General features: G+C 32.7%; 1 protein-coding gene across 7 annotated transcripts in view; it reads right to left on the minus strand.

Annotated features, from left to right (window-relative positions):
- Positions 1-17,971, minus strand: part of LOC134283825 (regulator of G-protein signaling 22-like) — a 38,115-nt gene that overhangs the window by 18,807 nt on the left and 1,337 nt on the right. For 3 of the 7 annotated variants that reach the window (XM_062766321.1, XM_062766325.1, XM_062766326.1), the window contains exons 1-4: positions 15,328-15,630; positions 8,021-8,049; positions 2,423-2,485; positions 434-664 (exon numbers count right to left, since the gene is read on the minus strand). In XM_062766321.1, the coding sequence (XP_062622305.1) occupies positions 434-664; positions 2,423-2,485; positions 8,021-8,049; positions 15,328-15,361 (357 nt within the window). In that variant the 5' untranslated portion in view covers positions 15,362-15,630. Of the gene's footprint in view, positions 1-433; positions 665-2,422; positions 2,486-4,030; positions 4,409-8,020; positions 8,050-15,327; positions 15,631-17,883; positions 17,942-17,971 lie in introns of those variants that run through there. The other 4 variants (XM_062766322.1, XM_062766327.1, XM_062766323.1 and 1 more) reach the window with 4 other exon arrangements.

Raw genomic sequence — 17,971 nt, forward strand, 5'->3', positions numbered from 1 at the left:
AGACATCTTGTTATCTTTTATACAATTCCATGAAAAGATTTCGCAAAATTGAATAAACTACAGGTAAAACTTTTATTACATTTTAGCTTATTCTTTTCTGTTGAAGTTTATCAAGATGCCGGTTTTGGCCACAAAGTTCTGAATCATCAATATCTTAACAAGACTGATGATCATATCAAAATTTATGCTGTCACTAAAATTTGAAGTATATGTGTGCACAAACTCATAAGTAATAAAATACACTTTGCAGAGTCACCACTATTTACACCCATCATATAATCACAGCAAAATTCTTACCAAGTAAATAAAACAGTTTGATTTACAGCTAAGCAATATTATATGCAAACCTGTTCTTACTAAACCTCTTACATTAAGGTGACTCTATAAAAACCTTCCACCTTAAAAGCTTTATACAGATAAAACCAGAACTTACAGTGACAGTAAAGCTGGTGTTGATCTCCAAGTTTTCTGGTTCATCTGGTTCCTCGATGGGGATGAGGGGAATATTTGAGAAGCTGTGCTGCTTGACCACATTGTAGATTTTGGGGGTCCTCTTCTGAGATCGAATGGCAGCTTTGATCTGTTTGGCAAGCTCTTTCTTGGCATCCGTCACCACCTCAAATCCCCCTGTGTCTTTGTTGAAGCAGAGAGGGGCAGGAAAAGTCTTTTCAAAAAATAAGGAGAACCAATTTAACATATACCATCATTTCAACAAAGCTGGCAAGACAGATATAGATAAGTTTGGAAAGTGAAATGGGAGCAATTTCACTTTTGATATGGCATCTCAATCATTTTATCTGAAAATGTACTTTATTTTACTCATTTCTTTCATTTATTTCAACAGATTTTGTGTGCAAGATGGAAAAGAAGGGGGCTGTAATTGGGAAGGCAATGTATAGAATATCTAACTTCAATTTCTCAAAGTATATATACTAGTGCATTATAGTTTTTGATAAAATAAAGTCTTTGATGCTTGAGAATTGTTTTGCCTTAGTCCTCAGCCAATATCCTTCAAAAAATTAATGTAAAAGGTGATTTTCACTGAATATGTGCCAATACAAATTAAAGACATTGTATTTGTTTTGCTTGATTTATGATCAAGAATGGAGACTCAAATTAAAATAAATTTCTCTCACAATCGAGTTAAGGGTCTCTAGTCATGGCAACACTCAATTTTATTCTTCGTTGCATCTGTCAAACATCATAATTATTTTCAATTAACTCACAAAAGGGCAAACTTGCATCAAGAGTTTTTCTTGGCATCACAGCCTCCTTTGCCAAAAGCAAACAGTTACACTTAATGCTTAATAAAGATAATTTTGTGAAAATTAAAAACCTGAAGCATAAAATCAATATTGTTCAATAGAATTCATTTAGAAGTTCTAACAAAGGTGTCCCGTAAATTATGGCAGCTAAATACACTGTTCGCTGTCCCTCTATTCAATCTATTGACCCAGTGTTAAAAGGAGAGGGGGTGAGGGATATTTTTACAAACATAAATGTCTTTTTGCATGATGAATTAAAATTTGAGAAATCCTTTGATTTTTAGAAATATTTATGGATCTGAGTTTATGAGCAATTGTGAGCCACAGCTAAGCGCCCTCTGATATTCGCTGAATTGATTTTGAGATTGAGAATTTATGATATGTCTTAATATTCTAAGATGAAGATTATGCATACTTTTTTTTTTAAAGTAAATTAGCAATTTAGCATTTCAATGAAATATATTCCCAGAGAATTTCTAAGATCCAGTCTTTTGAAGTTGGCATCTTGCTTAATACCATATAATCCTATTAAATCTACTTTACAGAAATAACAAGTGCATTGATTGTTTCAATCATTAAAACATACTAGATTAATTATATTAGGACTAATTAGCTGTCAACTTTTCAGTTTTAACCTGTCTCGCATAATTGGATACAGGCTCACACCTTAGTATTGAGGTAAATACAGCATTAATGATACACTCTTCCAAGTTATTAATCATTGTTCTTTGTTCATTTACTTTCTCAGTAGTTTTCATGTATTCTTTGAAAGTGATTTGTCTTTATCAGTCCAGTACATATTTCAGAATATCTGAATGTCAAAGTAAAAATTTTAAAGTCTTTGAAAGAAATCGAAAACACTTGGAGAGGGGATTTTGGATGGCAACATGTACTCCAAACAATTAACCTTTGAATCTTTGGGTTTTTTCCCTTAAAAATTTTATTGAGAATCCTATCCTAATTTGTGGCTTAAAGCTTCCTTTTAATTTCCTTACAATTTTCTGATTACAACCATAAGCTGTTAAGTTATACTGACACTTCATAAAATGCTTTGTTTAGCAGGAAAGTTAAATACTTAGTGCTTTCTTTGGAATTGTATGAAGTTTATTCAACTTCATGGAAGACTGGGTTTATGATTGTCTTTGTTAAATACTTACCGGTAATGACAGGTAGGCATTGAAATAGTCTACAAACAAATCATCCGTAGCCAGAAAGTCCTCCTGAAATAAAAATACATAGAAATTAATACCGATATAGTATATAAACAAAAAAAATAATTGAGCCCAAAATTTCTCCTGAATATTTTATTCGACATACTGCTAATGATATTTCAAAACTCGTGTATTAACTATGTATGCAACTTTTTATTTACACGAGCTTTTCCAAGAACTTCTTCTTGGTTGTTATTGTCAGATTGAAGGGTTTAAAAATTTGAATTGTCTCTTTCAAAAAATACAGTGAAACCTCAATATCTAGAACTCAGTGAGACTTTAAAAAAGAGAGAAATTTGGGTGGCCTAGGTAACTCAGACTCAAAGTGTAGAGGGGTCCACAAAGACTCACTTCAATTTTTTCCTTGTGTTCGACCAGCTGTTTGAGATATCCAAGTACAACTGTACTTGAACATTTAGAGTTCTTTTGATGACTGTAAGGAATTTTTTTTAATATATCAACTATAGTATTTAATTGATCCTGCAAGATCTTGAGGACTTCAGATGGATTCATAGTGTGTATAGAAATTTCATAATTTTTATGCCTGCAGATCAAACTAAAATGGCTTGCTGAAATGAGTTTCAATGGAGCTCAATATGGAAAGCAAAGTCAAAGGCAATGAATACATGTATAACTATAAAATAGAAAGGATAGAAGGGATGTAAAAAGGCACATAATTCTCAAAGATACTAAAGTTTTATTTTCTGAACCTTATCATCCATGCTGAAGTTTTATTCAATAAAGATAAAGTACCATAAGTGACATTTCAAGAGAAGAAATCACAAGGCAGTGTCATTGCAAAAGGGTCTCAAAAGCGGGTGTGGGATTAGGTCTGCATGACAAAATCTATGATTTCCTGGGAGATTCCAAGAGCATGTCACAAGAGTTAAATAGAAGGATTTGATCAGATCGCGCTAGCTACCTTTAGTCAAACACCCGTCTGGCAGTAAATCTCGAATGGGTTCTTAACTACATATATCTCTGTAAACAATGTTGACGATTTCAAACATTTGTCAAATGAAGTGGTCTGTGATCTCATAGACTAATGTAAAATACATTTACAGAAGTTGGGGGGAATGTGCACGCATTAAATAAGGATCGTGTTGGGGCACCTTTCTTGAATAAATTTAAAAGTGAATTTTAAATGTGTCGTTAAAGTTTCCATTAAATTTTACTTTACAGACTGTTACATTGAAGGAAAAAAAAACGAAGCAAACTTGGGCCTTTTTTAACTCCTTGGTAGTTTTAATCAAAATGATGTCTTTTTATAACCAAATAATTAAATTTTTTAAAAATAATTAATTTCTGATTTTATGTATTACATGTATACCACATGTTCAATTAATTTTATTTATGCATCTTGCTACACTGCACACCATTAATTACATACAAGTAAATTTTAGGTTTACCATATTTATGTACACTAAATTATTTAAATGTTTCAGGAATTTAGTAATCAAATTAAGCATTGATTTTCAGATTGATAGAAACACAATATTTACAATGGTTCCTAAGACAGACAACATAAACTTTAAAAAGTTTTCCACCACTTACCAAGGTTTTTAAGACAACTGTTATAACCGCCTCCATTTCCATTAAGTCCAAAGTTTACAAAAATGTCAAAAGTGAAAATGTCCCATATCAATTCAGATCAATGATTTTCTATCATATTTCCTCATTGCAAGTTTAAAAAATTTTCACAGGCACATGGTTGCCAATGCCCGGTTAGCTAGATCCTTGTGTTGACAAATCGAATGGTCTTGGTACATTTAGTAAAAGTCCCATAATTCCCCACAAAAGCCTTGTTACTTCTGCCAATAAGTAATTGTAATAAATCCACCAGCCAAATATCCCACCTTTAAATGGTAGGATTATCAAATGTAAACTATTTGGATTTTACTTTAAAGTCTATTTGATTAAAGCCATTTCAATGGGAAGAATATGAATTTGAACTTGACGTTGGCTTTTTTTTTAACTTGTGCAATATGATTAAGAGAAAATTTAAATCCTCTGCATCTGCTTTACTTTGTGAAATGGGTAAGTAATAATTAACATGTGGTAGACCTGCGGATTATATAAAACTTTGGCTTTTGATCAATATTGCATGTTTACTTAACCAATCTGCATTAGTTTATGTACTTTACTACAAGTTTGCACAGTCCAAGTTATTCTGCGATACGAGTTTTTAATGCCGTGGGATAATAAATCTAGTAAATTATGCATCACTCACCAATTATTTTAGGATTTATTTTTTTTATCTTATCAAATAAATCATTTGAGCTACTGTACTAAGTACCATTATCATTGTAATAGCAATGAAGTTGCATGACCTTAGCAGGTGATCTTGCAAACAGAATATTCATTTGTCTGTTTTCACAATTATCTCCCAGAAAAACTGATAGCACATTGTGCATCAATAATCAATTTTTGTCCATAATATTGAAATGCAAACTGCATTTTTTTTTTCTCAGGTAAAATAATTATTTCAATAAATATGATACAACTTTATTTTATATTTTCAAGCTAAAAAGAAAACAATTAAGCAGAAATGGAGTAGCTACATGTACTATGAGTTAGTAAATCACTAAGTTATCTTCTATACTTCATAGAAATACCAATATAAACCTGTTTGTGTAGACAATAAAGATAACACCATCATTATAAATTCCTAAAGTTGCTTATTAGCAGGCAGAGCATTGGATACAATAAAATTTGACTTTTGGTTATCGAGCATATAAATCCCCCAAACAAAGAAACATTTTGTGAAATGATCAGAAATATTACATCACTGGTGGCTATTAAACTCAGTTTAAAGCATAGTGTTAAACATAACCATGTAACTATTGGCAAAAATATACCAAGATTAAACTAAAAAACTTGAGATATCTGTAACTTTTAATATGCAACAGAAGTTCAAATAAGAGTTTTAGATATTTTCAAAGATGTAAAAATAAGAAAAATTCTCAAAAACACAGCAAATTTTACTCATTTTAACCATGTCCAGTAAAACAGAAATTTAATCCTTCCCAAGAAATCTTCATGTTTAATAAAAGAAATACAATAAAAGGGTAGGGGGAATCAATATTTTATGGCCATAATATTTTCAACCCCCCCTCCCTATCAAATTAAGAGGGCATAGGGACTCGAGATTTTATGGCTATAATATTCTGAACCCACTCCCTCTTAAATAAAAAGGGTAGGAGGACTCAATATTTTATGGCCACAATATCTTGAACCTGGGGTCAATATTTAGCCATAATATTATGAACCCGAAGGGTTCAATATTTTCCAATATATTCATTATATTCTAGTATCAAAATATTATGCTACACTGGTAATTAAGTCAAGTGCTGTCAAAAGGTCAATACTTATCCATTCACTTACTAAAAAGTTTGTTTGGTTGATTGGGTTTTTTTTTGGGGGGGGGGGCAAAAATCCAGGATCCTGATATATAAATCTACATTGCTCAACAGCAAGAGAAATAGGATAATACAGGTTCAAAAATTAATTAATCTAGTATTCTGTTATAAATCCTGAAGTAAATCTACACTTAATTCACTTGCCTGTACTTGCCAAATTTGACAATATAAACTTAACCAAAAAATACAGATTATAATAGCACTTTTAGTAAAGTTAAAACCCATTTCATTCCCTCTCACACTGGCATCACCAGGTCTTTGAAGAACATTTAATGTACAAAGATTAGGAGGGTATTTTTGTATAGCATTTCTTTATTTGTCATCCCAATCGAAAAAAAATATTTTAAAATTCTTGCATAAATCTCTTTTTTAAATGACCTTTAAATTACAATTAATTAGATGCCCCAAAACAGAGCAGCAAAGAAATAATGATTTTCACTACACAGGTACATTCAAAACAGTTCCATCCTAGCACCTTCCAGTGTCCCTGACACACGAGCTATGAGATCAATAATTTTGGAAGAAGCACCCTTGCTTATCATGTTTGTGCACTTAGTTTATCTGCTTAATACTCACAAGCAGAGAAAAAGATTTTCTAAGAAGAATGCATTTTACTGTATAATCAATATAGTCCTACTCCTTCATTATGAAAGATTCCAAAATAAGGAGACACTTTCAACTTTCAATAATGGTTGCTGGACTAACTTCCTCTCCTCTTCATCCAAATAAACAATAAATATACTAAGAACCACAACAATACATATATTTACTTATGAGAGGCAGTTGGCAATATATTACAAGTACTTCACACGTCATTTCGGGCCACCAGCAAACATACCTAACAAACTATTTAGTTACCTTGAAGTCATAGCCACCAGTCCTAAGGTCTTTTAGGGCAGTTCCATCTACATGCTTCTCAAACAAATTACGGCCCAGCATTGATACAAAATTTGGCACCACGTTCCAACAAATAAATGATCTTGTGTGACCAGCCGACAGATTCTTATTGTCAGGTCAACAAAATCCTGACCCCCTTGTTAAATTCAAACGATAACCATCTAATAATCGGAGAATCAAGATGCATGATCGACTTCAACAATAGTTACTGGAAGGAGGGCCGCTACACAAAACACCTAACATTTAATCCAATCATGGTAATCTTTTGTTTGCATACTGGATTCCTTAATGCAACTAAAATAAAAATCTAATTTAAAACCTTGAAAGACAACAGTGTAATAAGCTGAAAAAAGCCAGCCTTAAGGTGTAATGAAGATTAGTGGCTTATTACCGTAATTGTACCTACTGACCAGTTCACATTTGTACCATTTACACGACGCATGCACACACTTATGCATAAAGGACCCAGATTCTTTTTATCTTGACTTTATATGAAAGAATCCTGGAGGATAGTGAGATAATCCAAATAAGAATGGATTATCAACTTTTTAAAGACGACTCAGAGGCATTATGTGAGGGGAGAAAAATTTGCTGTGGAAATTCAGGAAAGAACATGGTTATGACATTAAAACAAATAGTTTAATACATTCAAAGGGAACTGGTGAAAAATGGGAGAATCACTTTCCATGAACATATTTCATTTGTTAAAAGGACAAGTGAAAGGACTGCAAAGAATGCTAATAGGATCTGAATTTAAATAGGGATGGGAGATAATGCACTCTGTCATGGCTCACCCTCAAAGTGCTTTTAAAAAAACATAACTCACAGTTTTTTTTTTTTTGTGATTAATTTTGTGGGTAAATGTGTTGGAGTAGTTCAGAAACATCTTTGTCTAACTTACCACATTATTTGCATGTTTTTTCTATTAACAAATAAGTAAAATTTTACAAATAACACTTAGACTTTTATAACATATAAATTTACAGGAAAATGCACATCTTTCATATCTCTGAATTACTGGTACAATATACATCCTCATAAAATGTCGAATAAAATCTTTAAACAGCCAGGAGAAATATTCCTTAGTGAACCATGAACTGCACATAACCTTTAAATATTCTACAGGACTAAAGGAGTTATGACTCTTTTTAAAAGACTTTGAATCTACTGTCCCTCAGATTGAGTAAGAGTTATTTCCCTTGACACAACATAAATCGCCAACACTTACCACGTCTTCATACTCCACATCCTCGGGATCTACAAAAATAAAAAAAGTCTTAATTAAGTTTACAACCTAAAGACATGCACTGACAAAATTCACTTGTACTGACTATATTATTATTCATTAAATGAATTTATTTTGAAAGATTTCATGTGTAATAGGAGAGGAGAAAAATGCAATATAGACCAGACCAAGATTCGAAACCTGACTCCCTAATCCAGGGACTAGATGGCCATCAGCGATCGAACCACTCTGACCACCAGAAATGAAAATGACTCCGCCTTTGCCTTAGATTTTTATTTGATTTTCCTTAAAAAGATATTCTAAAATTGGGAGGTCAACATTACCCTAACAACACCAAAAATTTCAACTCATTACCACTACATTTTTTTGAATTTTTGACCGATTATTACCGCTTCATTTTTTTGGCCAAAAACAACTCATTACCGCTACATATTGAATCATCCAGATATGGTGCGGAATATGAGTTCCAATGAACAGAATTCACTCAATCCCTATGTGATGAAGTACAATTTCAATCTGAATTCTAATCAGAAGAATTTGAAGACTATTGGTTTTATCTATGAACAGTGCTTGATTTTACTTTCAAAATTTTAAAAGTGTTTTATGAAATAAAATAGATTTTAAATAATTTAAAAAACAAGAGGCCCATGGGCCACATCGCTCACCTGAGAAGCTTTGACCATTCTGTTCTTTACCAGATTTTCCCCTTGTAATACACATTGCGACCCCACCTTTAGACAATTTGAAATCTACACTACCCCAGGATGCTTCCACATAAGTTTCAGCTTTTCTGGCCCAGTGGTTCTTGAGAAGAAGATTGTTAAAGATTTTTCCTATATATTTCTATGTAAAACTTGGATTCCCCATTGTTGCCCCGCCCAATCCCGGGGATCATGATTTGAACAATTTAGAATCTACACTACCCCAAGATGCTTCCACATAAGTTTCAGCTTTTCTGGCCAAGTGGTTCTTGAGAAGAAGAAGATTTTTCCTATATATTTCTATGTAAAACTTGGATTCCCCATTGTGGACCCGCTCAACCCCCGGGGATCATGATTTGAACAATTTAGAATCTACACTACCCCAGAATGCTTCCACATAAGTTTCAGCTTTTCTGGCCCAGTGGTTCTTGAGAAGATTTTTTAATGACCCCACCCTATTTTTGTCTTTTCTTGATTATCTCCCCTTGTGAGGGGAATTGGCCCTTCATATTTAAAATTTAAATTCCCTTTCACTTATGGATGCTTTGTACCAAGTTTGGTCAAAATTGGCTCAGTGGTTCTTGAGAGGAAGTCGAAAATGTGAAAAGTTTACAGACGGATGGACAGACGGACGACGGACAAAATGTGATCAGAAAAGCTCACTTGAGCCTTCGGCTCAGGTGAGCTAAAAAAAAACCATCCTGCTCAAACTTGTGTGATGGGTCGGAGACCCTTTACAAGTAAAGAAGTAGAAGAGGAAGTGCTCAAAGCCCTTCTTTCACCTCCTCATGGTGAGTAGGGGAAACAGAAATTATGCTTGTATGTGTTGTACGTACTGTATATCAATCTGTACACACATAAGCAACTGGCAGTGCAGCGGTAATGTATACTTTTATGTGTAGTGGAAATGAATGTAAAGATTTTTGTAGCGGTAATGACTATGTAGCAGTAATGAAAATTTTGAAAATGTAGCGGTAATGATACGCACCCCTAAAATTTACATGTATCGAAAATACATTCATCAGCTCAGGGGTTCATATTTCGGAAAGAGATATATATATAAACATTTTATATTAAACTTCAATTCATGGCTTTTTTTTTCAGGACTCTCAAGTCCACTCATTCTTTTCTAGTTTGGATAGGACTCTTGATCAATATATTCAAGTACTTGTCTCCTAGAAGTTTAGAAGTATTAAAGAAGATAAGTTTGATGTATAAAAAAAATTTCAATATTGTGACTAACTTTGACCAAACCTAGGTTCTGAACCCTTGGCTCAGAGGAAGTGAATCTTATAATTTTTGTACAGCACTAGCTGTTAATTCTGATCTTGCTAACAATTTGCCTGCTAGAAGTCCAAATTAAAGTAACGAGTAAGATTTTTTAAATATGTAATATGTACTTTCAATATCAAAATAACCAACTAACCCCACTTTAGGATCTGAACCAAAGACAGAAGGGGTTGGATGAATTTTATAATTTTGGCAGAAAGTTTGGTGTTCTTTTTTATACCCATGCTATCATGCAAATGGTTTGTCTGCTAGATGTTGATGAATAAAAAAATAGAAGCTCAATGGGTACCATAGGTACAGTTAAAGTATGACCAATTAATCTATTCCCAGGGCATGCAAGGTAAATGGACCAAGTCTGAAGAGACATTATTTTTTTACTGTACTTATACAATCGGTGCCCCATTCAATGTCCTAGGTTATAGAAAAGATAATTTATTTTAGATTTATGACCAAAATTAGCTCCATCCTTGGGCATAAATACTGGACTAAAGAGCTATGAATTTTACAATTTTGAAAATTGGTTCATTAAAATCACTGATCCAATGAAAGAAAAAGTGAGCAAGCTCACATACGATGATACCCCACGCTCCCCCAAATCTCAAAGTGCTGAAAATCCCGGAAAAAATGAAAGAATCAGAATTTCCCGGTAATATGCACATCTACACATTGTGTCCTAAATATCTGCAAAGTTTGATGAAATTCTGTGCAGCGGTTTATGAGGAGTTGCGCTGACAAACTGTTCATCACTATATTCAAGATATCCCCAAAAATCTAAGTTGTAAAGTGCCGAAATTTCCAGAAAAATAAAGGATTCGGAATTTCCTGGTAAAATGCACATCTATACATTGTGTCCTAAATATCTGCCAAGTCTGACGAAATTCTGTGCAGGGGTTTATGAGGGGTTGCACTGACAAAATGTTCATCTGTATATTCAAAATATGGCCAAAAATCTAATTTGAAAAGTGCCAAAATTCCCAGAAAAATAAAGAAATCGGAATTTCCTGGTAATATGCACATCTACACACTGTGTAAAAAATATCTCGAAAGTTTGACGAAATTCTGTGCAGCGGTTTATGAGGAGTTGCGCTGACAAAATCTTCATCTCCATATTCAAGGTATGGCCAAAAATCTAAGTTGAAAAGTGTGGAAATTCTAAGAAAAAATAAAGGAATCGGAATTTCCTGGTAATATGCACATCTACACAACGTGTCCTAAATATCTGCAAAGTTTAACGATATTCTGTGCATCGGTTTATGAGGACTTGAGCTGGCAAACTGTATAAAAGGTATGGCCAAAAACCTAAGTTTTTAGTGCGGAAATTCCCGGAAAAAATAAGGAATCGGAATTTCCTGGTAATATGCACATCTACATATTGTGTCCTAAATATCTGCAAAGTTTGACAAAATTCTGTGCAGCGGTTTATGAGGAGTTGTGCTGACAAACTGTTAATCTCTATATTCAAGGTATGGCCAAATGCCTAAGTTAAAAAGTGCGGAAATTCCCGGAAAAAATAATGGAATTGGAATTTCCTGGTAATATGCACATCTACACATTGTGTCCTAAATACCTGCAAAGTTTGACGAAATTCTGTGCAGCGGTTTATGAGGAGTTGTGTTGACAAAAAAAAAGGACTGACTGACTGACGCACGGGTCAAAAACATTATACCTCACGCAACTAGTTGCGTGGGGTATAATAACTTTGCCTGCTAGCTCACTTCTTTCACAAGTTGTAACTGAGCTATTAGAAGCAGAATTAGCATGTACAATATACTGGGGTGAGTTAACAAAATAAAGAATAACATGAGGCCTATGAGCCACATCGCTCATCTGAGCACTTTGGCTAGTTCAGTATTTCATAAATATCGAAGGAGGCATGATTTTAACAAACTTGAATTTACGCTGAGTATGTAACCATATTTCTTTGACAAATCATGGCTTTAGAAATCTTGAAAAAAAATTATTTTCAAATTTTCTATAAGTATTACCTTCTACTGTGGCCCCATGCACTCCCTGGGGGTCATGATTTGAACAAACTTGAATTTTCACTACCTGAGGGGTCTTCCATATAAATTTGACCAACTATGGCTCTGCTGTTGTTTAGAAGAAGATTTTTTTTAAAGAATTATCCTATGTATTCCTATGGAAAATCTGATGGTTCATTGTGGCCCCAGCCCACCACCAGGGGTCATGATTTGAACAAACTTGAATCCACACAACCTGAGGATGTTTCCACATAAGTTTCATTTTTCCTGGCCAAGTGGTGTTGGAGAAAATGTTTTTTCCAGTGTATTTTTATGTAAAATTTTGATCATCCATTGTGGCCCTAACCTACTCCTTGGGTCTTGAACCTGAATCTACACTAGTAGAGGATGTTTCCACGTAAGTTTCAATTTTCCTGTCCCAGTGGTTCTGGAGAAAATGATTTTTAAAAGATTTTTCATATGTATTCCTATGTAAAACTTTAATTATCCATTGTCACTCTACCCTATCCCTGGGATCATGATTTGAATAAATTTGAATCTACATAAAAATATGACTAAGCATGGCTAAGTGGTTCTGGAAAAGATTTTAAATAGTTTTCCTATGTTTTCCTATTTAAAACTTTGATCTGATTTGAACAAACTCCAATCTACACTACCTGAGGAATCTTCCATGTAAGTTTCAGCTTTTCTAAACAAGTGGTTCTTGAGAAGATTTTTAAAAGATGCCATTAATTTTTTATCAATTTGTAATTATTTCCCTTTGGAATAAGGTGTGGCCCTTTACTTCAATCCCCTTCACTCTAAGATACTTTGAGGCAATTTTGGTTGATATTGGCCTATCGTCTCTTCAGAAGAAGTCAAAAATGTGAAAAGTTTACAGACAGACAGATGACAGACAAACTGTGATCAGAAAAGCTCAGGTGAGCTAAAAATTGAACAGCCTTTTCCTCACACTGTGTTTTTTAATCTTAATCTCAGAGAGTAAAATGTTAACAAGATGACCATCACCCTTTTTATAATCCAATGACCCTAACCTTAAATCAAACTAAATTTTTTGTAAAGGCAAAACATAAAATTTATAGTACATTGTAGGTACTTGAGTTTGATATCTTAAATTCCTTATCAACTGTTGCAACTATCATTTTATAGATTGTCTATGAGACGTATATGTCTTTTTACTGACTCAATAAAATATAAAAATAATAAACAGTGACCATGCTCAGAAGTCCAATTTAACAATACAAATCAGGAGCAGAGTAAACACAGACCTCTAAAAACATAAAGGTGGGATCAGCTGCCATAGAGGAGTAACCATCCCCATGTCAAACAGAATTGGATTGAGCAGGTACTAAACAATAGACATATTGATCATGAAAGACACGTTGACAACTGTGCCACAAGAAACTCTTTCCATTTGGAATGAAGGGAGGAGTAATTTTTCATCGAATAATCATCTAAAAATCTAGATCCCAGTTACCTAATATAAATATTGATCTAAATAAATATTGAATAAAATTTTGGTCATTTCCTTATTACTATTTATATATTCTCACAAAAGACCAAGTGCTTATCTCAAGTTAAAACACTTACACACGTGCACTCAAATACACATTTATTTTTAAATTTTTAATGGTCATTTACAGATCGTGGTAGTATCATTGGTATTATACATTCCTCAATAGTCATTAATTTGGCATTAAGCATAAATACCTTCTCTTTCAATGTTTTAAAATCAATATTGAATATATTACTTAAGTTGAGAATTTTAAGTCTATATATATTTATATTCACTATTTTAAGTTTTTCTTTCAGAGATATTCCTTTGCTTACACCTAATTGATTGCCACATGATACATACAAAAGATCCTAAAAGACTAATTTAATTCACAACTGAATATCTAAGATTGATAAGCATGATATAGCATTTTGCAACCTTTAATTATCAGATACTAATCTTTTACCGATTGAGACCCCAAAGAAATTCTTAAATATTATTTGGTTTAATTTTCAAAAAATACATTTAACTTTATTCTCATTATCTATAACATTTAACTTTGAAGAAAGTTTAAAACTTCTTTTTTTTCATATCATAAATGATCACAGAGACCAATGAATCAAGATCTGTTTTATCAACAACAATCATTTACATGTTAAATTATTATCTATTCAAAAGAGGAGCCACTGCTGAACTTGTCAAAGACACAATACACATCTCGGAATGAATATGCTGGCTTGAACAAGTACAAATAAAAAAGACAAAATAAAATAGATCTCCACTCTGATCTATCATTATCAGATCAATATAATGCAGTTCTATATTTCTTTACACCCTATTTAATACACATGTACAGCAAAATCAATGAAAAAAACAAGTTGTAAAGAATGTTCTTGAGGTGAACATTTTTAAATCAACTTGACATCCGACAAAAATACCCTCTTTTATGCTTAGCCTTTGAAAGAATGAATTAAATTTAATCTCGGGATAAGACATGAAAATAAAATCAATCTCCAGACGTGTAATGAAAATGTTTAAAATCTCACCTTATGAAAACATAAATTTTCTATGAGCTATTTCGAGACAACTTCATTGATGAGTATATGGTTTGAAAAACTCCAAATTTTGAGTGATCAAATGATTGACAATGAACCATACATGAATATTTATCTTTCCTTTTGAGCCATGATTATGTAAATATCATAACTGACAATTTTCACAAAATCTCTTGGAAACAAAACTTCAAAATACAAATTGTCCTACATACCACTGTTTTCCTCATAATTCATCACTAGTGACATATACAAAACATTCAAACTTACTTATGAGACAATTTTCAACTTCATGAACTTATTTAATTTTTCATTCATTCATATAGTGCCAACACTTTTTATAATGAGAAGTGTATATTGATTTGAAAAAACAAAAGATTTGAGTGTCAGTTTTGAGGCACTATGATAAAGAACAACCAAATCACCTGCAGAGTCCAAGACAAAATATTTCACAAAACCAGCCCAATGAATGGCAGCCCAAACAAACCAGGCAGAAGATAAACAGTTAAATTGATTGATTACGGCGACTTTTTCTGCTGATACAACAGGTGAGCTGTTTAAAAATCGAACAGAATGTCCAAGTCATTGTCTTGACAACCTACATACACCAACCCAATGTATAAACTTCAAAATCTCAATGCCTTAAAAAATTATTCAAATTTAATGCAAAATTGATTATAAGAAAAAAAAATCAATGATTTTTAAAATGAGTAGTCAAAAAAATTGAATAATTTAATTTGGGATTTTTTTTCTGATTTTGTACTCGTACCTTTTTTCCTGCCTCTCCTTTTGGTCTTAGACATAGTGCACACTGTTACTAATCCCCCGAATTTTGCACCTCAGATCAACACTACTGTTCATATCCGATCACCAGAAGTGTTTGGCACTGCTCGCTACTTGCGATAACCTTTTTGTGATGTTAATCCCACAGATTAGTTTTCATCTACTTAATCCAGTCCGCTTATAAAAAGTGCACGCACTGTCCTGATAGACAAGGCTAAAAAAGACCCGGACTGCCCTCTGCGCAAAGAACACAGAATTAATTCAATAGCTCTTTCAATATCCCCTTTACAACATCCATCTCTTGTGAGAGGCAAAGTATTCTAAGACACCGAAAATGCTGGATAGAGATATTTAAATTTTTCAATCCTGAACACGTACTACTCTAACATTCATTACACGCTAGCCTGTGATTAAAAATTTAAATTTACAAATTCTCTGGCTGCATTTTAAATTGATTATAGATCTTAAATTCTGTGTTATTAATGTGGTGAAGATAAAAAGCTTTACACTGTTAAAGAAAACAAGTTCTGGCATATAAGCATTGACTGATCACATTAGCATTTTCTTCAAGTATTTAACTGAGTAATCTTCACCAATGATATTCCTAAAGCTGCTGATTTTTTTTTTTCATTTTTTGCCAACCACTTTTAGTGAACAATATGATAATTACGTGATTTCATGTTCTTGAAATAATGAGCATATATATTTTCAGATACTGTAAATCACTTTTTATTCGTTATAACTTTATTTTCGCGTAATTATGCGAGAAAGTGTGTTCGCGAAAATTTAATTCTCGCATGTATTAGTTTTACTTCAGATTATATAGAGCAATAACCACAATTCGTGAAAATTTTGTTTCGCCAATCAAGAGTCCATGACTATCTCGCGCTAATAAGGTGTCGCGAAAATTAAGTGATCTACAGTATACAAGGAACTCAGAAACTATATTCAAAATAGATTTTTTTATATATCCTTCTTTGGATATTGCTGCAACTAAAGACTCAAAATGTTTCTCCCCTTTATTTAATAGTGCTGAAGAAAACTTTTCATATGACGTAAAATATATTTTTTGATGTTAAAATCTGTCTAAAAAGATCATGCAATCTTTAAAAGTTTACCGGTAAACAAGAATGAATATCTACTTGTATAAAATTTCGAAGGGTGCCAATACTACTCTTCAAAAAAAACTTCTCTCTCACCCATTATTTGAAAGGTGCATTTCAAAATTGAAACATTATGCAACAGGTCAACACATTTCAAAAATGTCAACAACTATATCACTACAAACTGTTCAAATCAATATTGCTGCCTTTAGAACTTGACTAAGATACATCCAAATGCTTTTAACAGCCCAGAAACAATATGTCACCTTAGTTCAACAATTGAGAGAAAAGACAATATTTACAATTTCTTATCAGCCTATTCAAGCATTGGCCAGGGTAACAGTAGTATGTTTGATCTGATTTTATGGAGAAATATACATCAAATACATTTTAAAAATCCAAATCAATGCCAAGGATTTTGAGACTCAGTTTTTGTCTGGATTTATATCAAAAGTACATTCAAAAAATAATAATTGTAAGGAATGACTTGCTAATATCTTATAAAAGACTGAAAATTTGTGTAAAAATAGAATTTTAAAAATTGAAACAATGTGTCAGATGTAAACATTTCAACTGAACATTTACTTGAAATACCGGTATCATTCAATCCTTGTGTCATTCAATACATGCATATTGCAGAAGGCTAATTAAAATCAATAATATTACATGTATTAATTTTTAAGGTAATCGTGGGATCTTACTGAGCAGAAAGAGTCATTGAGTTGTCACCCTTGGACTATCAAAGATCGTTCTTTAACTGATAGGTTTCTGTTTTTTCATGTTTGGGAGACATGCTTATAGTCAAGTTACAACACAATATTTTTACATTTACTTTGTTTTTCCCTTATAAAAAATGCTGACCTTGGTCTAAGTGTACACTATACTCAGGGACCTATATACTATATATATATACATGTAGTATATAGGTCCCTGCTATACTCTATTGAATGTAAATGGTCTTTGAGTTTTCAGCCTAAAAGCAAAAGAAATTTATTTTGAACAGGTATGAAATATCATTGAAAAACTCAAAAAAGGGGTGGGGATCTTCTTTACTTATGGGAAGTTACCAAATTTCATGGAAAAAGCTCAAGAAAAACTATAAAAATATTATCTAAAAACAATTTTTTGCATTGTATGAATTTCCGACCTTGGCCCCTGACCTCCAAATTAAAAGAAGCCTTTGGTCAAGGGGATATGTGTTTTAAAACCTCATTCAGAAACAGATTTTTTTTTTAAAGAAACTACAACGCCATTATTTTAAATTACCGGTAATACGTAATGAGGTTATTGTACCAATATAGTTTGTCCAGGTATAAAAAGGATTCGCGTTCTATTCAACTTTAGGTGAATACACTCAGTAGATCAACGTACCCTTGACCCAGTCTTCATGAATTAATAAGGAATAATTTGATTATTATTGGGAACAAATCATTTTAAACCTTTTTCACTCGGGAGTTGGCTGTTCATCAAACTTTGATGTGTCTTCTCATCCTTATCTGCTGCAGATCTAAGATGGCTATTTTGTGC

Source organism: Saccostrea cucullata, unplaced genomic scaffold, assembly GCF_032062105.1.
Source record: "Saccostrea cucullata isolate Sc308-1 unplaced genomic scaffold, CSIRO_AGI_Scuc_v1 ctg86, whole genome shotgun sequence".
Classification (NCBI taxonomy): domain Eukaryota; kingdom Metazoa; phylum Mollusca; class Bivalvia; order Ostreida; family Ostreidae; genus Saccostrea; species Saccostrea cuccullata.